The following is a 25,013-nucleotide window of genomic DNA, read 5'->3' on the forward strand; positions in this document are numbered from 1 at the left end:
TAAGATTGATAAGAAACATGCTCATGTGATGATGCATGTCTACAGCATAAGCTTTGCAGATCCAGAATGGATGTGCTATATGCTACAGCCTCAAGATTTTTAATGGACCAAATTGGTGATTACACGGCAATAAATATTGTGGTAAAAAACTGGCCATTGACTCTGCGAGTTTTGATCGTGACCATTGGTGTGCTGTTGGCAAATTAGGTAATGGCACACCTTTTCCCTGACCATCTGGCTTCAAGGGACATTGCATCTAGATGTGCTTAAATACCTTTATTTCAAGGTTCAGTGGACCCCTCTGCATCATTACAGGAAGGCAGTCGCAAGCCACAACAAACAGCAGTGAATATACAATGCACAATAACAGGCACCAGTGCCCAGGCGTATAGTCCGCAGAAGTCAATTTGAGCCTAAAAATGTTTTTGTTTTGTTTAGATAGTTTGCATTTGGTGTATAATTCGCAGGGCCCAGTGCTTAGTCCGCCAAGCTGGTGCGTTGCGTCTTCGTGCTTTTTTTCCTGTGTGGCATTTTCTTCAGAAGTTCTTCGGCGAACGCTATTGACCCTGAAGAACTGCTCTTGAGGCCCATATCTAGCCAATGAGCACACACAAGCACAGAAAATAACACTCGGTGCCAAGTACAAACGAAGCACCTGGGCGGAAAGCCGTGAATGCCAAACAAGCAGCGTCGGGTGACGGCGACTGACTGCATTGCGCCCCTTCGACGCCTGCATCGCTGCGGTGTGTGGTCGTAGCTAGTCGTAGCGAGATGATCTTTATTTCAAGCAAAAAATCTTGCCATACCATAGTCAAGATATGTGTGCGAGTGTTCGACGACGTGGGCTCTCTCACGTTGGTGCAGTTATAAAGAAAGGTGCATATCAACAATGTTGCATGTTTGAGGCTGAAACTATGACGCATACTTATCAAAACCTAAATTTATCGGTCTGCGGCTACAAACATTTTCGTTGACGTTGCTTAGATGATGTAACCGTTTAGGCCTCGCATTAAATGGTGTTGCCACTCTTTGGTTGTGTATGAAAACCTATTTTTGCCCTAATAAAAGACAGTTTCAAAAGGACACGTGTCTTTTGGTGATACATATCTTCCAATTTACAATGCAGAGGCAAACAGAAAATCAACTGCGTACATCTACCACTTAGCACAAGCACCTTTGGCATTCATTCTTGAGCACACTCAAATATCAGCTTAGTTTGCTCTTGTTTTAGAAGCTTTGCCCTTTTCTGTAAAAAGAAAACAGGTAAAAAAGCTTTACCTTCGTTCTCCTTCTCGCATTTAATACAGACTTGTTTGTCAGCAGATATCACCGTGGCACATACAACTCGAATGACCGATGAGACTATTGCTATTACAATAAAGCTTTCCACAAGAGCCAAAATGAGGCTTGTAGGGGTGCACAAGCACATCGAAATGAGATTGGCGCTTCCGGGGCTTGTTTACATTATGCGTAAAAACAGGACGATCGGCGACCAGCTGATCGCAAGGTAACACCAAGGACACCGATGTTTCTATACATAGAACGCAGGATAAAGACCTCAATCGTCCCTTTTATGCTGTATAGTTGTCATAATTTCCATCCACCCGCTTTTTGGCACAGTTAACTAGAACAACCGAAGAGTTCGCAACACCTTTTAATGCGAGGCCTGAATGGTTACATCATCTAAGCAACGTCAACGAAAATGTTTGTAGCCGCAGACCGATAAGTTTAGTCTTAGATAAAGTATGCGTCATAGTTTCAACGCGCGAGATTGTTGATATGTACCTTTCTTTGAACCCGCGTACATTCGGTTCAACTTGATGACAGCAGCACCAGCGTGAGAGCTCACGTCGAACACTTGCACACATATCTTGACTATGGCAAGATTTCTTGCCTTAGACTGGCTTGAACACCTCATCTGTAGCATCACGGTAGGTCTTGGTTGAAACGATGATCGTCTCGCACACGGCAACAAACAGAGAACGACATGCTTTGTTTTATTTATACGCTACCGGTGTACGGGTGTCGCAAATCTATCCCCCTCTTGTCCGCCATGTTGGATCGATCGGAGCGCCCCCTATATTCGCTGAAACTCCTCAATAAGAACTCGTACGAAGTCCAACCCCCGATCCCCGAAGCCCACTCGCGTGGATCAAGTTTCGTTCACAGAGACAAGAACTCGCGCAAAGTCCAACCGCCGACCCCCGAAGCCCGCTCACACGGATCAAGTTTCGTTCACAAAGAAGCTACCAGACACTCTCAGCCTACAGCACAGCGTGCACCTCGCTCTCCCGTTCTATTAAGAATTAAATAAACGCATTTACCCGGAGTACGTGAAATTAGGCCTAACCACTTTTACGATTTCACTGTCCAAAAGCGGACCACAGACGACCTTGTTTGTTGACATCAATGCATTCATAGGCGAAGAATGTCCGGGACTCGGCAGTTCCTCGACCCAAGCTTCGTCAAGTGTTCACGACACTCGGTTTCACGGTTGATCACTTCCGTAACTACGGCAACTACGCACTTGCAGCCATTACGAGAGCGAGGGTGGCTTGGCTTGGCTTGACTTGGCCTCACCACTTGGCGGCAAATAAAAACTGGCTTGGCGGCTTGCTAAATTGGACGCAATTCGAGACTCACGGATCCGAAAATTCAAGGTGCATTGATTACGGGAGGGGAAAAAAAAAGTCAAAATATTGACACTTGTTGTGGGGGGTGCGTTTAATTATGCGAGTAAATACGGTAGATGCTGAGAACTGGGGATGTGCGAAAGGCACCTGTCAAGAGTTGCAATCCAAGACGGTGCGCACTGGACCTAACAATTTAAAAGCTGGCGGTCTCGCTGATCCATATAACAAGGCACTGTAATCGAGGCAGGATTGCACGAGCGCATTGCATAGCTGCAACAGATATCTCCTGTCCGATCCCCAAGACTCGTGTGCTAGAACGTTTAAAACATTCCTACTTTTCAGACACTTTTCTTTAAAACGGAGCGTGAAAAGATTGAAGGTCTAGACTAAGGGGCAAACCTCGGCACAGAAAAAAAGGCACACAGAGGGTTTTTCCTGGGGAGAACTTAAAACCATTCTTGTCTGCTCAAGAACCTATCGTAAAATACCAAGCAAGCGCCCACTCAAAAATTGAAAATAATCGCGAAAAAGTAGGGGATGGGTGCATGTGACGTCATCAATTTTACACATGTATGTACCGTGCATATTTTTTCGGATGTTTCAAATTTTGGGGGTGGGCGCTTAGTGCAGAATGAGTGGAAGCACGGTATTCTATGGTAGTTTGTTTAGGGCTAATTGAAGCTGACGTTCACAGCTGGAAATGTTACAGAAAAAGAGGGAAATCTGAATATCACCAACATGAAGAGAGCATGTGATAAATGGCGGTAATATATTCGCGACAGAGTTTATCTTGATGCCAAATAGGGTAACACTTAAGATGGCCCACGTAGGAAGCTGCACTGCACTCGATGAATCTAAAAGCTCGTCCTTGGACCAAGCAGCGAACCAACCTGCAAGACATTTCCAGCTCTCAACTTACCTGTTCTTGGGGAATGGAGCGTCGACATTTGGGACTCATACATTGCCAGAACTGTCAACCTAATGACTGGTGCAGACATTTGTCACGGCACTAAATCGACGCTAGGGATGCTGACTCGAATGTAACTTAGTCCTAGTGCAGCGTTGCATCGGCGCTGTTTCACTAATACAGCGTGAAGTCGGCGCCGCGTCGGCAAGTTCGGTGATGATTTGCAGCGCCGATTAACAGTGTTGTGGAGGTACTGCGGTGAATGTGTGAACGAGCCTTTAGAGCACCAAGGAGGCGGGTGCCCGAGTCACCAGAAAGTGCTAGGCAAATGTCTGTCAAAATTATCACAAATACGCAGAGAAAGTGCCTGCTCTCGACAGGGAGACCAAAAAGTGGCACGTCTTCTGGAAACGAAGTTGAAATTCCAAAACGAGCGTCACAAACACTCAAAGAAAAAAACCTTGCTCCATCAGGAAACTTCGTCCGGAGAGCATAGGGCACTCACCAGGGGGCAAAGAACTTGACGAAGGTCACGCCTTGAGCCACCACACCTTCGAAGTTGGATGCCGACAGCTCCATCACTGGGGGTGGCTGCAACACACGTTCCAAGGAAAAAGAAAATACAATTTTATTATTACCGCAAAAGCTCATAGACTCGAATTTCAAGGGGGCACTAAAATAGTACAAATTAATGTGCAATTTATAAAACATTCATTTATGCGTTTCTTTAAAAACTAACTGGGGTGGGGGCATGTTTATACAACCTGAACTTCGCCTGCCTCAACGAGCAACTTGTCTCTTCAGCCGTAGATGAGAAACTCAGCCAGTGCAGTACAACCCCTAGCCTGGGGTCTTTAACGTGCACCACGCAGTAGGGATACACAACCGCACGCCGGTACGATGCTCATACAGGTCTAAACGGGCAGGGGTGGGGATGGAGCCCAGGATGCCTGGGTTCTGCAGTGTGAGCTTTCGCTCCACGTGCTCCGAGCTGCTGTGTGCTATACTCGCGGTCAACGTCCTGTGGCAATCCGAAGAGAGGAGGAAAGCGCGTGTATGGCGGTTGGTGCACCCTCTCCCCTAGCATTGACTGCAACCCCCTTAGCTTAAAAAATATCAAAGAAGGAATGCGCTTATTTCGAAGCTCTTAAAATACAATACGTTCAGTACTGGCGAGTAACTAGTAGCTCCACCCGTCAGCATTAGGGAATAGTTTCTGGCACTTTTAAATGCCAGTTCAGGTATGAGAGCAATTAGCTATGACAATCAAATTTTCGGGTTTTCTCAATATCATCCTAAGTGGACAGCTACGTGTCGGCGGCAGGGCCAATTTGCACGCAAATTAACTTTCTTTATACAGGAACCTTCATGAAGCGTGGTTGGACTATGGCAGCTGGTTCGAAGCATCCTAAAAATCAAACTGATGAAGGGCGAATTAACGAGCTTCTTCCGTAATCCCGAAAAATCTCCAGAGAAAGAGTCCGTGCATTGTGGATTCTCATCAATCGAGTCAACCACCAAGGTACATTTTCACCGCCTAAAAGTCGTACGACTGGGAGGTTAAGCCGATCCGATGCTCTCTAGCGCACTTCCTCGAGACCGTTCGCACATTCCCGTCCAAGTTTGACCGACCGGTGGCCTACCGGCGCCACCCGTCGGGTATCCCTGGAAATGCGTAGAACTAGAGGGAGGGTTTTGCAATATTTGTGAGATCAAAACTGCACCCTATACATGAGAACACTTGTACCACTGTCAGAATTACTTTCAGCCCACAGAAAAAAGAAGGACGGCATATATGCGCAGATCCAAGTTGCGATAGACGGTGCCAGTGCGTTCTCTCATCACGAGCGTCAACAGTTTTGACTCCCCAATCGAATACGCCCACAAAAAGCCCCCGCGACGGTGCACGGGCAGAATACGGAGTGCACCAATTTGAGGAAGGCCCGCCCGGCTTTGTGCCCGTGGAGTGGCTCGTCAGCCGCCCCACGTGCGCCGTCGTCTAGAATCTTTGGACTTAGTCTCGAGAAATAACTTTGCGTCCTTTCTTTTTCGTAAAATTATCGTTTATAACTCGTCGTAGCGCCGCAAACTTTTTCGCTGCCTTCGTACCTTTCGTCTCGCTTTAATCGTAGGTTGCCATTCCTTACTGTGGCACAGATATGCTTTTCGACTCCTCCCTATCTAAGAGCAGCTCGGAGTGCAATCGCCTTCCCCCCTCCCCGCCATCGCCTCCGTCAAAGACTTCGCATCCATCGAGACAGCCGTAACCGAACACCTTTCTAATCCCTCTATTTTTCTAATTTGTTTTATTTTTTCCGTTCGAACTGTGCTTTCGTAATGCGTGTTACGACACCTCGTACCCACTCGATCGCGATGCTCCCCGGGCCCTGAGGGTATCGAAGCAAATTTATAAATAAATTATAAGTAAGGTTTTGGGCTTCGGTATATGGTACCCATCGACCCCAAAAATTAACCCAACCCCCCCCCCCCCCCCAAGCCCGTTTTGTCCAAATTCAGGGAAAAACCGAAGAACATTGAAGTGAAGTCATCCTCCAATAAAAAAAAAAAAGACTCCAGATATGTTTAGCTACAGTTATCTTCCTTGGATCTAAAGCCCAAGTGCCACTGTCCACAAGGACGCTCCTTTCTTCAACAACCCCACGTTCCCTTCCCTTATAGAAACCAAAATGTTTTCGAGTATTGGAGTAACGCGCACATTCCCAGAAGCTGGGGAAATCTCACGGCCGTGGTCTTTTTTCTGCCGCAGAAGTCCCAATAAACACCGGTTCTCCACAACACCTAAAATTGACACCGAATCTCCGAGAACTGCTCCAAACTCCGAGGAAAATAAACCCCCAAAATGCGGGACCATTATTACATATTATATAATTAGGGTCCCCAATTAGGGTTATGTTGGTCGTAGTTTATTACGAATAGTCCCAATTAGGACTACGTTGGTCATACAGTTTATTATGTATACAGGAGGCTTTTAGAGCGATGCAATCACCCTACTTTGAGTTCAAGAAGGTGCATGCGAGATGTAATTTTTTTGTACAAACGCCTTCGCAAATTACTCTATTGCCCCAATCTCACGTCATCTATTCATGTTTGTGTTGCGACACTAGTTCTGCGAGTTTCTCCTACTTTCTTCGTGAAGGAAATCATCTCAGTTAGCCCCGTGACCCGCATACAACGCTCGTATAACGCTCTCAGTGCAGCGAATATCCTGGCGTTTGTGCATCCTCATTGAGGCATCAGCTGCTCATAAGCACAGAAAACAAGGAATCAGCCCCTTGTGTGCTCGCAGTGGACCAAGCCGTTGCGCGGGGGAGGGTGCCACTCACGGCCTCCTGCTGAGTCTCCTGCTGCCCTTCCTGGGAGCCCTCCTGGGGAGTCGGGGTCCCCCGCTGCGTCATGCGGCTCACAAACTCCTTGAGCTCCTCGTGGGAACGACCACCCTGGTACTTCTCCACCTGCAAGTGCAGACAAGAAAGACAGCGCACAAACTGAGCCACCGTCCTCGGGCAAAAAACGGTCAAGAAATTTCGGCAGTTTCTGCCCTAGTAAAGTTTGTTGCTGCAGGTGACGCCCATTCATGTATAAAAGTAAGAAAATATAAAAACCAAAAATTTTTAATTCACAAAAATAAAATTTTGACAACTCGCAATAATTTTTCTTTAAGTAAACATGCCACCCCGCACGTGGCGTTTCAATCACTCCCCCCGAAATAATATCGCCCCCAGGTCTCGGGTATAGAATGCGTTTTCAATCGTCCATCTTTTTGACGGGTTTATGGAGTTTTATACAAATAAAAAGTAGATGCGTCCAGCAACTTCCTTTACGGTGGCTTATCAGAACCCGCGTCTATCCGTTAGGCTCTCCAAGGTATCCGATTGGTTGACTCTTAACGTTGGCATCGCGACTCTGGTGCGTCAATCTGTCCCTAGGAAAAACTTCCCCGTAGCCCAACAACAATATTCTGAACCAGGTAATCTAAGGGCCGCGCCTGTGCCAAATAATACATGCTGCGTTAAAAACTGGAACGGAGGCTGCATTCCAAATCTTGCTCGACCAGATCCAAGTCACTCCTGCGAGTCCCGTCGCATTGTAACGCGGGCAGAGAGACGCCGCATGCAAGCGGGTCTTCCGACGCCAAGGCACAAAACCTTTAGTCTGGAGCGAGGTCGAACAAACGTGGAAACAATGCCGGGGGAAAATCTGACAAATGCGGGGTGCGGGAGAGTGCGCCGTGGCCCAGTTTCCTTGCCCCGGTGCAGTACTCTGCATCCGGTAAATGCAAATTTTCTATGTGCCCTCGCTTACTGCATCACATTTCGCCATTATGCGCTAGTAAACACTAATCTGCTTCCGAGAGTGCCAGTATTTAAATAAAACTATAGACAAATTATATCGGGTCCAAAACCAACCTTGAAGGTTCTGTACCCACCAGAAGACGTAATGGACTTCTCAGAAATCCTTCGTCCGACTGCCAGGTTACCCTTGCGTGAATCGGTCAAAGGGAAGAAGAATGTATGCCGCCCTTTTCTGGGTATCGCCCACAAATGGTAATGACACAAACCTAACGGTAGCCCCCGTGAGCACACTCAACAAGTTCCGACGACTGCAGTTCCGACTTGAAAGAGAAAGGAGGAAACCGCCGACGGAGGCAGGCCCCGCACGACTCACCAGCTTTCCCTGCTCAATCCAGAGCAGAGTCGGGTAGGCCTTCACTTCAAACTCGTTGCAGACGAGGCGGTTGGCAGTGCAGTCGACCTGGCCCCCGGGGAGAGGAAGTGGAGAGTCAGCTACGCTAGCTCTTCGCGCGCGAGACAAACATACTGGCCGGATGTTGCTCAACATCCTCTACAGCCTACGGCACGTTGAAGAGATGCGTGTACCTGGGCCCGCTACAATTTCCCGCTGTTCGACGGAAAATAAAGAGCAACGATCAGTTGAGAGCAGCCACATTGATATTCGATGAGTAAGGCGAGCTAAAGCACACCTCAAAATGGACGAGCACACGATTCAGCGACTCGAAATGGAAAGATGTTGCGCTGCTTAGGCTCGTCTCATAGTACGAGCATACTTATGCTCGTCAACGCTTTGCTTTCAGTCACTTTCCCTCACATTGCGGCCGTCTTTCTAGGGCAGAGAATGAATGCACACCGAGCAGACCTGTACCGCATGCAGTACAGCAAATCAGGTAACCAGAAATTCATCACTTTTGCGAGCGATTTCCTCATTGTTTCATCATGTTATTGCTGTATCCACCGGCTGAAGCCCACATCCGCCAAAAAAAAAAAGAGCACTTGGCTCGACATACAAGAAGTCATGCCAAAAACCTTTCTTGTCGCCAAAAACTTTTTTTTTGGGGGGGGGGGTAGCAGGTTTTAGGACCCTCCCTCTGGCTACAGGCCTGGCTTAATGCTTCTATGGTGTGAACACAACACCGTGGAAGGAACGGTCGCAGAAGGAAAGCCCCCAACCTTTTGGGGTTTTGTGAACAGCCCATATTATAGACTAAAATAGTGCAAAGCATAAATGTCTCCTAAAAATAACCGTAAAGTAACTCCCAACATCAATAACTATGGCATTGTCGAGATTATATAGCGCACAAAGAAGCACTAATTTGGCTACCTTGTCACTATAACCCTATATTACCCATATATCATACCTTTTTTACAGTTACAACGTTGGTATCAAAATTGCTACCCAACGATAATGTCACGACAAGCAAGCCATAAACTTGCCTCGTGCCCCGCAACAATAGCTGCACGTTTTTGCTAAATAAATCATCAAATTTACAACAAATCCTGCTCAATTTCAGCGCAAGAGCTGAATTCAAAGTACATAAGACAATCCAAAGCCACTTCAAACTCGGTCGTTTTGAAAAGTGCTTCAGTTTCGCTTTAAGGAAAGCCTCTACTATCTGGGACTGAACAGGCTTGATCTGCACCACTGGCCAATGACAACTCCATTTGCGGGGAATCTATATGCCGGCTGGACGCGATAAGTAACAAAGAAGGAAAGGATGACGCGAGACGCATGATGGCCAAACGCCCTCTGGTTTCACCACCACCTCCGAGCTGAAATCTCAACCAAAAAGCGAGTGGCCACAACGCGTTATTTCCTTAAATTAATGTACGCCACGGAGATGCGATCAATTCTCAATAATTTAAAACCCACGGGGACAGTGAAATGCTTCGAATGAAGCGTACCGAATTTCAAAAATGCACTCAAACTATTTGCTTTTAGTACTCACCGGGCAAAGATTTTTGCTCGCCCCTACAAACGAAGATGCGCAGTATCTTCGTTTGGAGGGACGAGTGTGTAGTGGCGTGGTTGCGGGAGTGATCAACCGTGAACCGAGCGGCGCGCACACTTGACAAAGCTTGGGTCGAGGAGTTGCCCAGCCCCAGAAATTCTTCGCCTATTGAATGCAATGATGTCAACAAAGACACCGTCGTCTGTGGTCCGCTTTTGGACAGTGAAAGCGTGAAAGTGGTTAGGCCTGAGAACGGTCGAATCGCTCTCTGTGCCGAGTGAGCTTCGTAGGGTGCTTTTTCTTCGACAAAAGGCAGGCTGAAAGTGCCCTAAAAATGTTTGCAATTTATAGAGCATGGTTCCTGTGGCACGTCCCCAACCAGCCGTGGGTGCGCCTCCATCGGTGCAGACGTGTCACAGTATCTTGCTGTGTCGTATTGGCACCTAATATGACATTTGTGCGCAGTGTGTAAATGCAAAAATTTTACCCCGTGTAATGAACGCAGCCCCCAAATATCTGTCCATTTTTCGGGAAAAAAAGTGGATTCAATATGCTAGTAAATATGGTATTACCATGTTTCCGCTCCTTCACGGTATGAAAAGGAATTTTTAAAATGAATTTGCCGTGGGAAAGAAGCTACTTTAGAAAGTGAGGGACAGGAAACAGCTAGGTCTACTTCTCAAAATAAATGTAATGGCGGGCAATGTCACAATTTGAAGAGCCACGCACACAAAAATGGCTCAAGCCTATGCCTTTCTGGGTCACCGGGAGTTCTTCAAATGCATGTTTGACCAATTTTGCAATCATATTCGGTACTTATTAAAAAAAAATAAAAAATACAAATTATTTATTTTTCTTTTTTTTTTTCTTTGTGAACACAGAGGCATTTGGCAAGGTATTTATGACTGTTAAGGCTTTTATTCGTCCATGACTTAGGAAAGCCCAGCTGAAAAAACAAAAATTGCAGAGTACCGGAAGCACATGTGCTGCATAATTCTCAACATGGAATGGTATTGCCACGCACTCGTCGGCGAGCAAGCGCGCACGTGGCCGAGTGGTTACCGCACTTGACTTTCGCACGGTAGGTGTAGGTTCGATTCCAGTCAGCGGACTCTCCTTTTATTTATTCTTTCAATTTGGCCTTCTCGTAAGTTTGAGAACATTCTCGTTTGATCTAGTTCCGAATATTCTACGGACCGAAAGTTCTACGCCGAATGATCCAGAAACCCACGAGGGCACATAAGGGACTCCGCAAGGAGAGCGGAGTCAGTCTCGCCCCAGCGTTCGACTCTGCTGTTACGCCGACTTCAACGCCCGCGACGCTCTGTTATTATCTTTTTTACCCTTTTATTTTTGGCACAAGTTCGCCACATTAAACATTCATTTCTTCCTGTTTATTTATTGTTTTTTGGTCACCACCCGTGACAGTATCACAAGAGTCGCGGGCTGGGTGGCCGGTCGAACCCGACTAAGCGATGGTGGCAAACGACGGGCGTGGGACCCCTACTTCAGAACTGTCGTTCGCAGTACCGGCAAATCTGTCTTTAAATTTTTATTTAAAGTTAAAATAAAAAGAAAAATATCCGTCGGTAAAAAAGATTTATTTTTTACCGATCAAAGCAGTTATCATAATATCCCGAGTCATCGCCCACCCCACTTTTTTGGCAAATATTGATTTCCAAAAAAAAAACACACAGTGGTCGCCCATCCCTACAAATACCGCAACGTGGACTCCGCCATCTGTAAACATTCATCCTTCCCGAATGACGCGGCCGCAAACCTTTTGGTTGGACGACATTTGTGACCCAAAAAAATACGAAGGAGGGAAAGACACTTCTCTTAGTTTATGCATTTCCTCCCCGATTTCTACGACCACGAAGTTGTAGTACTACGTACGTGCAAAAGGAAAAAGATAGAGATAACAGCATAAAACTGCTTTGCTTACAAAGTTTGTCTAGACAAACAAAGTCGGAAAGATAACACAAGCTGTAACCCATTCAAAGATCGCAAGATCAGCAATGTTCCATATCTCGAAAGTAACCGTGGAATGCAAGGTAAAAAATGTACGGTCAAAGTTTGTCTCCACCGAAAGAAAGTCACCACGAACCTGCCCCTTGTCCCAGAATGTCACGACCACGGTTAGTAAAATTGTGCAATGTTTGAGACAAAGCCAACGGGAAAATAAATATTTGCTGGAATGCGACACAGAAACGTTTGTAGAGCATCCCATTTCGAGCTCCACATTCGCGGTGCCGTCCACGCCATGCAGCAACGCCGCCTCAACCCGCGTTGGTAGCACTCCGTGCACGGAGGCACTCATACACACACCAAACAAGAAAGCTGCACGGAAGTCTGATCCTCGAGATTGACGAGGCACCCGACTTGGTCCGACGCCAAAGTGTATGCCAACGCAATCGCTGGCTTTCCCGCTTCCCCGGCACCGCTCTTCGTAGCTTCTTTTGTTTGCTCGCTCGCTCGTTGCACCTGGTTAATTTTTCTATTTTCTTCACAAATTTTTTTTTTATTAAGAAGACAACGAGGCGGTGTTAGAAATGCGCTTTCACAGAACAAACGTTCGCGCTGTATGCCGACTGGCAGTGTTCATTTCCTGTATGCAAGCAACGGACTTAGCGATAGTGAAACATTCTTTTAAAAGCATTTCTGGCATAAAATAATAAAACTAATTCGAGTTTTCAGTTTAATGTGTCTCTTGTGCAGCCACGCTAGATACATACAAAAGAAATGGGTGTTTTTTTAGCTTTTTCCTAAGTTTTTGTGTTTTCTCACCGAGACCATGGCCCACCCCCCTTTTTTTATTAATTTCAGGCAGTAGAAGGTGGGCGATGACTCAGGAATATTACGGTAAGATTCATTCCGTACAACACGTCCGACCTCCAAGCTGATTTGCACGAAGACGTTGCCAAGTCGTTGCCCCTTCTCCTGGCTCAAGACACCGCTCGTATTACGAACACAAATTGGTAAGAGCCCGAAACACGCGCAATCGTCAAGCATGAAGTGCATACTTGGTGTCCAATATGTATGGATATGATTTCTTTACTAGGTGCAAATGTGGCCAATGCGTGTAGCTGTCCGACTTTGAACCTGAGGAGTGCCTTTGCAGCAGCGAATCGGCAGCAAACTTTCTGATCTACGGTCGACTGGCTGCATTACTGCAAAAGAAGAGTTCCCCTCATGTGCTTGACCATTACAAAGTTAAAACTGTTGTCTGCTTCACGCAACCAGAAATGCAAAGGAGAAAAAAAGAAAAAATGCAGTCGGGTGTAGTTATGCGATTTCCGGCAACTCTCTCCTTCGAAATGTTGCACCATTACTCCGTGCTCGTGTTTTGGTTGCGAGCAGTTGCGTATTTCGGCTTTATTAAAAATATATGTGACTCTGTAGCGAAATTTTAATTGGGTACTCTTCCTACACCATACTAAATCATCTGACAAAAAAATAAAATTTGGGGAGGTGTCAGTGTCCCTTTAAAGTCCGGAGAGCGTCTCAGACTGGCGCATTTACCAGGGCGTCGAAAGTGGCCCTGGTAAATGCACCATGTAAATGCGCGTCAAACAAGTGTCGCATTGTTGCCGGTCGAGATCCTGGGGGTGTCCCAGCAGCGGCGGTAGATATGGCAGACGCTCATTCTGCCGCAGGTCGCTCTAAAGTGCGACAGGCCATGAAAGCTTCAGCAGCCAGAAGTTGGGACATCGTGACAGTGGCAACATTCGCGTTCGCTCATGCTTTTCGCCAGCATTTCTACTTCCAACCGCCACGATCCCGACGTCAGACGACACAACATGCCGTCCCTTGCGACGTCGTCCACCGGCACTCAAGGGGCTGCTCGACGCACGGGCGGTACGGAATGCTCGACGCGGCGGTCGGAGACGCGGGCACCTCAGCACCACGCACCTTGGCGACCTTGAGAGAAGGGTCGTGCTCCAGGGAGGCGGCCAGGTCCGCCCAGACGGGGGCCAGCTTCTGGCAGTGGCCGCACCAGGGGGCGTAGAACTTGACAAAGTGGCGCCCCTGGCCCAGCACCGCCCGGAACGTGCCGTCCGTCACCTCCACCAGGCCGCTGACCGGCACGGGAGCCGCCGGCACGGGCTTCGCCACCTCCTGCGCGGCGTTGGAAATGATGCCAACGATAAAAGGATGCTCAATTTATCCTACCTATGGATAAAGCTGCATACAAAGATTGTGTTTCCGTGGCAACTTTTGGGACTTCTGGTGGACTTTGTAGTTTTTACGGCGGTAGCTGTTAGTGCACCTTTTCGGCAAAAAATGCTCATGTACCAACAGAAAACCCGACCAGAGGCACTGCTCTCTTTCTCCCCATCGTTCCTTGCTTACACATGGCAAGGCTCTTTCTCGCTCCTTCCCCCCTGTAGGTCTCCACTGCTCCGAAAAACTCACGTAATCACGGGGAGGACGTCCTCCTCCTCCCCATTTTTCCTACTACATCCACACACCGTCCCGCAATGACGTCCCTTCCTTCTGCCTCATCGGCACGCAAGTGGTTGCGCTGTGCAGACTTGCTCCCTCTTCTCCCCACTGCCGCCACCCAGGTTCCGTTCTCGCGTCTCTCCGTGCCTCTACGGAACAGTTCGCATATATACTTTCGCTTCTCCCACTGCAAGCACGGTCACGGATGCCCCTGTTCTGAAAGCGTTTCAGCCAAAAACAAACGTCTCATGTTTTTGTTTTTTTTAACACGGGCAACATTAAATTAACTGTTGGGCTAGTTGGCTACACATTAGAGGTCTGCACGAGCCGATATTTAGAAGCCCGCCCCAGCCCGGCCCGCTGTCTCCTGGGCCCGGACTTGCCCGCGGCCTGCTTGCTATCTATTCCCGACAGCCGGCAGGGCCCGGCCTGACGCTAATTTTCAAGGGGGCCCGCTCTATTTTAGCCCAGTATGAATAGCCCACAAATTGAGCAGCATGGCAGCTCACTTGTCACTGTAACTGATAGTCGATGTTGCAAGAATCTTTTTTTCTTGTTTCGTTGCTATTATTAGTTTGACCGATCTGCGGGTCTAGGCAGCACATTAAACAAAAATCTTTTTTTCCAAAAACTATAGAAGAATGGAATATGTTGGCTAATGAAGGATCTGTTTAACGTATATACAAGTTTCTTTGTGTTTCTATGTTTTTGTTAGAATTGAATGTATCTCATATACTCACTCCCGCTATAATGCCGAAAGGTGATGCAGGTGTCTATGCAAATAAAAAAAAGAAAACCCTTTTTCTACGCTATCAACGGACTGCAAAGTGCTGAGGCCGCTGCCTTCTAGAGTCGCACATTAGCACCAAACTATGTCGAGAGCACGTCCGAGCAGGAGCACCTTCTCCTGCAGAGCACAGTTTTGCTCCGCAAGTTGGCTTTCCCCTAAGGCAGGTGGCTTCGTTGGGGGAAAGCCAGCTAGGAGAGCACTTTTTGTTTCTTCCGGGCGGCCGCGTCAACCGCCCGGAGGAAAAAATATTCTCTTTTATGGGCGGAGCGGGGAGAGGGAGGACGGAGCCCCCTCTCCCCACTCCCTCCGCAAGAGACTTTTTTTTTCATTCAAAGCAATCAACGTGGCCGTCTGGGCCTAACGGGTATTGCGCGTGCCTTCCGCGCTGAAAGCCAGGGTTCCATTCCTGGCAGCATGTACGCATTTTCCTTGACTTAATTGTAATGTTCTGGTAAATTCCAGAACCGTGGATTCGAGGTTAGAATGTTCTACACGCCGAACCTTCTACGCCGATGGTTCGAGAATCCCACGCGTGTACAAAAGGGGCCCAACGTGGCGAGCCGGAGTCAGTTTTCACCCCAGCGTTCGACTCTGCTGTCACGCCAACTTCGACACCCACGACGCTCCGCTTTCTTCTGTTCCTTTGCTTTATTTTTGGGCACAAGTTTGCCTTGTTAAACATTTAGTTTCCCCAGTTATTCCTTGTTTCACCTTGTCATTTGTGACAATAGAAGAGATAATTCGATGTAAACAGGTTCGACATAGTCGGGCTTGACTGTAGAGACAAAGCCAGCAAGCTGCTGTCTGCTCACCAATTAGACCCCAGCCCAATTATATCACACTCGGGTATCTCAAATTATGGTTTATATCGAACGTTCCAAACATCCCCTTGAACATCGCATGTAATAGTATAGGAGCCTTGTTTCTTTTTTCTATCCAACTCCCATGGCAGAGACGCTCGATATAGCTAACAAGCCCGGCCCCCTAGAATACTGCCAAATAGACTGTGATCATAAAGTGCAGCAAACAGCAGCTTAGAGAGCATAACGTGCCAAGCACAAACACACCTAACAGTAAAGTTTTTCTTTTCTTTCCCACGACTGCAAGGTTCTCGTCTATAAACTACCGACAAAGCGACACCATGTGCTTTTGTCAGGCACTAAATTAGGCAGCAAAATTTAGAGTTTGGTGCTAGACTGCGGGACTAAGCCGCAAAAGAATGTCAATGTGTCCGCTAGCCCCGGTGAGCCGTGCCTGTTGCTCCGTGCGACGCGACCGGCGCGCCGCCACGTGGCCGTTACCGAAGGTAGGCAGTGAGAGCCCCAACGAAACGAAACCACGCCGCGTACATTGGTACGCATTGAAATCGGAGCGGTGCGGTTGCGCTGGGTTGACAGCATGAACTGCTGCGTCGATAAGTGCTCCAATAGTTATGCGTTGTATCTCGTAGGGACGAAGTTTCACAGTTTTTCACCTCGCCGATGTTTTGTGGGACAGCGACAACGATGGACCCGTGCCGTACGACGCGAGAAATTTGGTCTCCCGATCATGTCTGCCACTGTGTCGGCACGGCTGACATATTCTACACTGCCGCTTTGCGCTCTGCGTTTGTTTTCGTACCAGTAACGCCTACATATCTCAGCTCGAACTGAAATGCCATCCCACACTCGCGGATATGCAGTGCGAATTTTGTTGAAGGAATGCCCTCCAAGGAAGTTTCGTCCTCATCGTATGTGTCGATGGTATTTCCGGACCAGTGTGGCACGCAGTCTGTACTTCATGAAGTAAGATTCGGACGGTACAAAAAGTGACAAATATGAATCTAAGGAAAACTACAATAAAACTTGGAATCAATGGACAATCAATGTTTGAGTATGGAGGTTTATGTGGTGTGCTTTCTTTTTTGATCAGCCTCCTTTTGGATGTGGAAACGCTGACACCCCGAGTCTTGTAGACAACAAATTTTGTTTCTCGGCTTTAGAGCTACCTATTGCAAAGTTGTTCGAACTGGAAGTACCGTCCACTGGTCCCTTCCTACCTGTAAAGTCTCCATCTCCCACGACGAGTGGTATTCTTTTCACAGCCCTTTCACGGTCAAAACCGTTTCTCATTCAGTTACACCGCCCATACCAACTTTCCACCTGGTTTCCCTATGCCACCTATTTTTGGTATTAAAACTGTTGTGTCAAGTTACGGTCATGTCCAAGAACCTGTGTGTTCAAATCTGCAGTTCGCACAGCCGGTTATAACGCAACATTTTGGATCCAATATTGGATATTCCTGACAGCTTTATTCCTTTATTCGTTCGAACCATAACTTTCAGACCTGCTGTCTTAATAAAACTTGGCCCACTTAGTGCACAAACTTAGTGAACATCTCACTCGCCTCCAAATATCATCGTCACAACAGTCCTATGTTTACAGCAACGAGCGAAACAAATTTCCCACCGAGAGCAATTATGGTGGCGACCGTCTAAAGGCCCGTTCACACCCTTGCGACCGACTTCGACTGAGAGAGGCCAGACCGGTTTTTAAGCCTTTTGCGACTTCTTAGGACCGAATGCAATGCAGCGGAGCTGGTCCTAAGAAGTCGCAAGAGGCTTAAAAACCGGTCTGGTCTCTCTCGGTCTAACTTGGTCGCAAGAGTGTGAACGGGCCTTTACTTTAAGGAAAATTGCTCAAACCCTTTTTTCGACCACAACAAAAGAAATTACCCCTAATAACGACTGAAACTCAATATATAAGAAGCAGAGAACAGCTAAGTGCCCTTCTTAAATCTGCCCCAGCACTTATGCAACGTCACCCTCAACGTATCGGCTCAAAAAGCAAAAGTTCCGTCCGTGCGCGCTTCCACCGCCACAGCTTCGCACGCGAAAAGGCGCCGCAGGCTGCTGAGCGCACCTCACTGTCAAACACCAGCTCCTCCGCTAGCGGCGCTACGTGCGGTTTTCAAAGCGCCCCCTATAGTTCCCACACGGAGCGTATAATGGAGAGGAGTGCATTAAAAAGAACTTGCTGTCGGTCAATGTTGCAACTACCTCGTTGCATCACTGGAAAGATCAAATGAAAACCACGTCATCCCGAATGTACTGCATCATTTGTCAGTTGCGCAGAGGACTGGGTCGTTTTTGGCTCAATTTCTGGTCAATACTCCATTCTTGAAGCAGAAAGTATTGAAGAGAACCACACTCACAAAGGCTAACAAACACATAGTTACCATGTCGTTCACTCCGCACCCCACCGTAACTGTTAGTAGCACTACACTGTACGATGGTAACCGTATGACCACACAGCGTCCATTTGCTATCCATGGCCCCGTCGCGTTCTCGTGCGTGCGCAGACGTTTGCCGAATTTTTGCCGAATTTTTGCCTTCAAAAGTTTGGCATGTGCCGAACTTTGCCGAATCTGAAGTTCGGCAGATTCAGTTTATCGCTAATAAAAATGATGGAAGAATAAAAGGGCGAAGAAAAAAGTAAGGCCTAATAGCCCCTTCCGCTGGCAAATAGCAAGCGCTCGGCGGGCGCTCGCCGAGCAGATTTTTCTTTCCCTTGTGACATCCGAGCAATCTCTCCGTGTGCCACTTGTAGATCTGGATCTGTGGGGGCACTCGTCGAGCGGCTCCAACCGATCCGTGGGAAAGTGGCGGAGCGCGTCGAGTCGTCAGGAGTAGTTCTCCGCGCAGCCTTTTTCGGAGGAGTATGATCTGTAGTCACTCACGACGTTTCAGTTTGTTATCAACGTTCCCGCAGGAGGGTGAAGGAGTTTCGCGTCGTTTTTGTTTCGATTGCTGGGTGGGCTCTCTTGCTGTGCTTGCTTTCATTCCTGTCGTCATGACCGACTCACCCGAGCATGCTGCGGCGATGACATTGTTGAAGTTAATTTTAGGAGATCTGATAAAATGCAGTGACAGCGAAATCAGCGACAACGACGAAGATACCAGCTTTGCTCCAGCTCGAGTGACGACGAGGCAGCCGTTCTCGGTGAAGTGTTTGCCGAGTCACTCGCCTTGCCAGCGAAGAGGCTCAAGATGTCGCATTACATCGAAGACGTGCGCGCCTATTTGGATGAGGAGCTAGGTAGGTCGTTTGTTCGTTTGCGGTCTCTGTAATGTAATTGGAATAATTAGAAGACAATACGCCAAATGCTCCGCAGATGGAAGTCGCCTTCGGAGATGACGTTCGCTTTACGGCATACTTGTTTGGTATTCTTCAATTGCATGCTACGGCTCGTACAAGTACTTCTAGTTGTCTACATTTGGTTTATATAACTGTAAGGAAAAATAAATTATGTCTTAACGTTGGGGTTACCGTTAACCAAGTAGCAAACAATCAAATTTTTTGTCAAAGCATGAAGTTCTGATCAGAACTTCATGCTTTCAGCAAGATAGCAGACACTCTGAAAGCGGTGGCGCTGGGAGCGTTTCGCTCGATTTGATCTGCAGCACGTGCCACTGGGGTGAGTTACGTGACCGATCGCTCACGAAGGCCAACCCCTCGACGACCGCTAACACGGAGCGCTCAGCATCTGCCAGGGGGAGGGGCTATAAGCTTGATGGCTGGCCACGCTGTCCGAAACGACAGTGACCTCCAGGACAGTGTGGCCAGCCATCAAAGCCCAAACCTTACACCCTTTTTAGAGTGCAGCTCTTAGGCGCCTATTTCCGGGTTGAGCGGCAGCGGCGTAATCGCGCACGTTGCATTACGAGACATTTCCCCGCTAAAGTTAGCAGAAAAATTTTCCCGCTAAATTTAGTGGGGAAAATGACGTCCTAACTTCGTGTCATGTCACCCATGAACAAATTCAGCGACAGGAGGAGAGGAGGAGGGGAGGAAGACAAGGTACAGAGGAGGAGGAGGGGTATACCTTCCCCTCCGTACCCTCTCCTTCTCCTCCTTAAGAGCAGCACTCTAGTTTTGCATTACAGAGATTTGTAAACGTCTTTCATTTTTCTTCCCCATTTTTCATCTCTTTTTTTATTGCTATTTCTCTCCCGCCCCTTTTACTGACAATTTCACGTCTTTTTATTTGTGCATCTTTCTCTGTTAACTGTCAGTACTTCTCTGTTTTTCTCTCCCTTATATTAAACGCCAGTAGTAAGCAGCGCTCTATCCTGTCACTACGTTCTTCCCCCCTTGTGTTTAGGCTAATTTTACCGAGATTTATAGCCAACTAGCCCACCAGGTGATTTTATGTCGCATGGCCTGCCCTAATTGGGCGCCTCTTCAATGGAAAGGAAGCTTATTTCTCACCCACTGCCTGTCAACTTCTCCGGGGGAGCACGCCCGACGCTTCCCACCACGGCATACACAACGGGTAAGTGGAGTAACCTCGTGGCCACTGAGGCAGCCCAATGCAGTCATAAGCCTGAAGGCAGCAGCCCCCTTTGTCGTTGCCACAAAATAAACGTACAACCACGAGCGCCCAATCCCCCGCCTCAGCAGTGTTCACTTCCGTCTGTGTCTGCATCTGCGGCCTGCAGTGCGACAAGTGAGATATCGTCAACTCAGTTACGACTTCCCTGCCTTAACGCAGAATCTAAGCGGGATCGATGAAGCCATTGGAGAACAACTCCTACATTATGCAAGTGCATTGCACGCAATAGTTTGCATTCAATTTCACGTATAAACGTATTGCGCCGGGGGGATTGCGGTTATGAGTGGGCCAGGCAAGGGCCCTCGGCACCCAAGGGGAAAGAAGACGAGGATGGCACGGGGCAAAGCTCGAGGATGGTCGGCACGAAACGGTGAAAGGACGAGGCGCTGCTTCCAGACCGTCCGACTCTGAGACAGTAAAGCCCTTCACACCTCGCACTGTGTGATCTCTTTCGGGGCTGTCGATGCGGGGCATGATCACGTGTTGGCTAAAGTGGACACCCACGGCGTTTAACCCTTACAGTGAAGTAACTTGCGTAACAATCATTTTTCCTGGTCCCACAGTTTATCACATTCACTGAGTCAGTCGGTGAGCAACTCCCCACTGCCTGCAAAGCGTAGCTTTTGACACACGACGGGCATCAACTTACCTGTGCCTGAGAAAGTGAAGGATGACCTTTTCCCTTTGCCTAGCAGCACCACAAGGAAACCACACCACTTCTGTGCCGTTATCTTGTCTATCTAGCTCAGAGGTTACCACAAACGTTTTGGGGACCCGTTCCGAATCGGCAGAGGGGATGGGGGACTCCATCCACCGGGGAGCTAATATATACACTGACAAGGGGTAAATGAAGAAAACTAAATGCACACAAACCGAAGCTCCGAAATGGAGAGGAGTCAATTCTACTCACTCGGTGCACATGGTACGGTTTATTTAGCCTTGTGGAACAGCCAGGACCAATAAAAAAACAAGGTTGCTCCGCTTGATTGATGGTGGAGGGCTCTGGGGACACCAATAAAACCTCCAGGGACTCCAGAAGCCTTTTTTGAGAAGCATGGATCTAGCTTATATTTGTATCCTCCCTAATATATCTAGCTTATTTTCCTATCTCTCCCATTATCTCAGTTATCTATCTACCAACCCATCCTATATTTCTATCTGTATTCCTATCTCATCTACCTATCTATTCATCTTATCTATCTATCTAATCTAGTATGTCTATCTTATCTAAAAGGCTGTCCCTCAGCCAGCACTCACCGGCTGCTCCTGGCCCAAGCTCTCTGCAATGAAAGCTTCGAGCGAAATCAGGTCCCGGGGACCCCGGTACTTGACGCCTTCCTTCGAGCCTTCCTTGAAAAACTTGAGCCTGAGGGAGCAATGCGGAGAAAACAACTCATTAGTTTCCCCACGTTGATTTCACTCACTGAGCTGAGACAACAAGAAATAGGGTGGCTGTTAATGTACGGATTTTCCAAGTCAAACTTCCAAAACAATGTGCAAAAGCAAGGCTATGGTGGCCCTTGGCTTTCCTTCTCGAAATTGGGAAAATTAACTTTGACCACTTTAGCAACTCTTTTAGAACAAAAAAAAAAAAAAAAGGCAAAGGAAAGATAGGTGACCAGTCTAGTTTTGGGCAGTTTGATACTTTAGCTCCGTGTTGCAGGAAAAAAAACAACAGCCACCAGGTAGGCAAAAAAAACTTGCTTTTCCTTAGGACTCATTACAATATGTGGTGTTGGAAAAAATCAGTGCAAGTCCTTATTTCAAACTCTTTTGTTTGTGTTCAGCCTATTGAAAAGCATGGCAAGAGTCTAAACTTGCGCCCAACCTTGCCACACCTTCCCCACGGTAAAGTCCGTTTGCTATGGTCATCATCACCATGGCAACGAAGCGTCTGATCATTAGACATACACACGAATGCAGAGTCTAAAGCCTACAACAGCCGGTGCCATTTTCCCAATGCCTTCTCCTAATGTCAAAGCAGCAGCGCTAGCTTAAGGCTGCAAGCTAGATTTCAAAACAGACTGCACTAGGCGCAGTCACCCCTCACCTTGCTCTACTGATCTCAGAGAAAATGGATCTTAAACTCAGGCCCGAGCTTGTACCGAACCTTTTTGGAAGCACCAAGGGTTCACCAGGCGACCACTTTCCGCTCTCAACTAGGGTTGCCATCCGCCCAGTTTTCGACTGACATGGTCGGCTTTTTAGATAACAGGCCGGTTGCCAGCCTGTATCTAAAACTGGCCGTCATTTGCCGGGCTTTTTCAACTATCCAAGTGCATTTTTTTTTTCTTTTTTTTTAGTTGGGGGGGGGGGGGGTTGGGTTATAGATATATTGATGGAGAAACACTGCTTCTAGACTTCTAGAGCTCCTTTGTATAGCTTGAGATACAATTGAAATGATATTTACATGGCTTATCTGCCTCTACAATCCGACTACAAATATGTACTTGGTTTTGATGCAGCCTGAGTAGTTTTGCTGATACTGAAAGTTTCATTTGCACAGATTATGGAAAGGAATAAGACAACTTGAAATACTGAAATCACAAGATAAACATATCTCAGTAAACTGAAAGGTCTGTGGAAGCTAATAAGTTATAAATAAACGGCCTGTCCCTGGAAGGAGGAGCAGCACGCGTGCTACCACCAGCGACTGGAGGAAGCAGCCGCTGTTCCTGTCGGGGAGCTGGGGCCCTGCAGTCGGCCGCCAAGAACTCGGGAGAGACCTGGGTGGCCCTCGACTCCGAGCGTGGTGCAGGGCCCCTGCGCACCATCTCGGCAAAACTCCCCTTTGACGAAAAGGAGAACCGCTTCTTGGCATGGTATGTTTTCCTTTACTTTGATGGTAAGAATGTCCTTTTCTAGCTTCCAAGAGGGACATGCACGATAATAAGCAGGATGTGGTCCACTGCAATTAGCGCAGAGGGCCACAGCCGCCTCGCAAGTATCGGAAAGTGACCTTGATTACTGCACTTCGCACACGTCTCCTTCCCTCGACAGCTGCGTGTTCCATGACCAAAACGCTGGCAACGGAAGCACCGCTGGGGGTTGGGGACGTACGGGCGGATGCAGCAGTTCAAGTAACCTGCCTTGACTGTCTCGGGGAGAGTGTGCCTTTCAAAAGTCAGGATAACATGTCTCGAAGGGAGGAGCAGACGACCTGTTTTCCACATAGCCCGTCAATGGAGGTGGGTGGCTGCGGCACTTTCGCTTTCTACCCCACTTTTCAGCCTGTTTTCTTTTCAGTCACGTGGTACGTCCACAAGATGTTAAAAAAAAATGTATTTGCCTCAATGCTTTAAAACTCTATCGTTTTTTTTTGTTTTCTCTTTAGTAGGCCCTTCTTTGTGGTCTTTGCCCAAACACGAGGCTATGCTGGAACCTGCACCGACTGTCTCTGGGAAAGGCTGACATCTGGAGCAAAAATGGAAACTGTGTGTCCCCCAAAGCGACAGGAGAAGTGCACAATAGAAACGGCTTGCTGACTGATCACTCATCCCTGCTGCATAGGATGAGTAGAGGTGCACGATTTGTTTTTAGTGCATTACTTTCTATCAAATTGTATGTATCTATGCATGTTATTGAGTTCAGTCTTGTGTATTTGTGTACTTAAATGTGCTATTGTATTTTATGTCTATGTTGAATCCTCTCAATCCTGAAAATGTTTGGATTAAGGGCGATTTCACATAAAAAAAGCACTAGTAAGAGGCACTACATCACTTGTTTCGTGAAAAATGGGATATATTTTGTAAAATATTACTTTAAACATGAGCAGAAACCGTAACCAAACCTTCGGCTGAATCGGACAACATTGGCCTCGGGCCGCGAAAAATATGGCTACCACGTGGTATGGTCACGTGATCCTCTACGCGACGACGAGCAAGATCGGGGTGGGCCACCGTTGGGGCAGTCGTGTGCAAGGCACAAGTGTCGTCTGCACAGCAGTCTTCACTATGTTTGGATGTCTACAATATACGTCTGCACAACTGCAGCATCAGTCTGCGCACATAGCCTGAACGGAACTCCGAGACAATAATCACAGACGGTGAGGGCGGTTGTGAAGCAGGGAATGGCGGTGACGGCCAGACGGCCAGACAGCTCCCAAGGCTGAGAAGCGCATTGAACAGGCGCGTTATGCAAATCACTACAACACCATTGAGCACTGCTGACCTGACCCGTAGCGTTTGCTCGGAGAAGTAAAAACAAAAAAAGGCAGCAATGTTGACGATGTTTAACACAATGTTAACTACGCCAACACCATAGCCTTCACTGCACTGTTGATTGCAGTCAGCCGATTTTGGCGAATTGGCGCATTCCAAGGTTTTCCGGACCCTTTAAAGGGGCCCTGCAACAACTTTTTGACTGGTTTTTAATTTGCACCGATCCTGAGCGTACTGAACGTAGTAACTTAATGAAACTTTTCTTTTCTCAAATTTCACTTTATTTTAAAAGTTAAAGGCAAATTAGAATTACAGAAACTAGCAAAAGATAACCTCCTTCATGACGTCGTAGGTCCTGGCTTGGGTGGCCGTGAACTAGAGGAGGAATAGTGAGCTCATCGAGCGCTCACGGCTGCCGCACTCCGTGTCGACGGCTCGA

The 25,013-nt window shown here is 47.6% G+C and overlaps 1 protein-coding gene across 1 annotated transcript in view; it reads right to left on the reverse strand.

Annotated features, from left to right (window-relative positions):
• Nucleotides 1-25,013, reverse strand: part of LOC8028940 (thioredoxin domain-containing protein 5) — a 51,181-nt gene that overhangs the window by 15,161 nt on the left and 11,007 nt on the right. Inside the window, exons 4-8 of the mRNA XM_002402352.5 lie at nt 21,672-21,780; nt 13,718-13,924; nt 8,227-8,313; nt 6,885-7,013; nt 4,046-4,131 (exon numbers count right to left, since the gene is read on the reverse strand). Of these exons, the coding sequence (XP_002402396.4) occupies nt 4,046-4,131; nt 6,885-7,013; nt 8,227-8,313; nt 13,718-13,924; nt 21,672-21,780 (618 nt within the window). The remainder of the gene's footprint in view (nt 1-4,045; nt 4,132-6,884; nt 7,014-8,226; nt 8,314-13,717; nt 13,925-21,671; nt 21,781-25,013) is intronic.

The sequence above is a fragment of the Ixodes scapularis genome, unplaced genomic scaffold (genome assembly GCF_016920785.2).
Source record: "Ixodes scapularis isolate PalLabHiFi unplaced genomic scaffold, ASM1692078v2 PGA_scaffold2__306_contigs__length_199485367, whole genome shotgun sequence".
NCBI classification, from domain to species: domain Eukaryota; kingdom Metazoa; phylum Arthropoda; class Arachnida; order Ixodida; family Ixodidae; genus Ixodes; species Ixodes scapularis.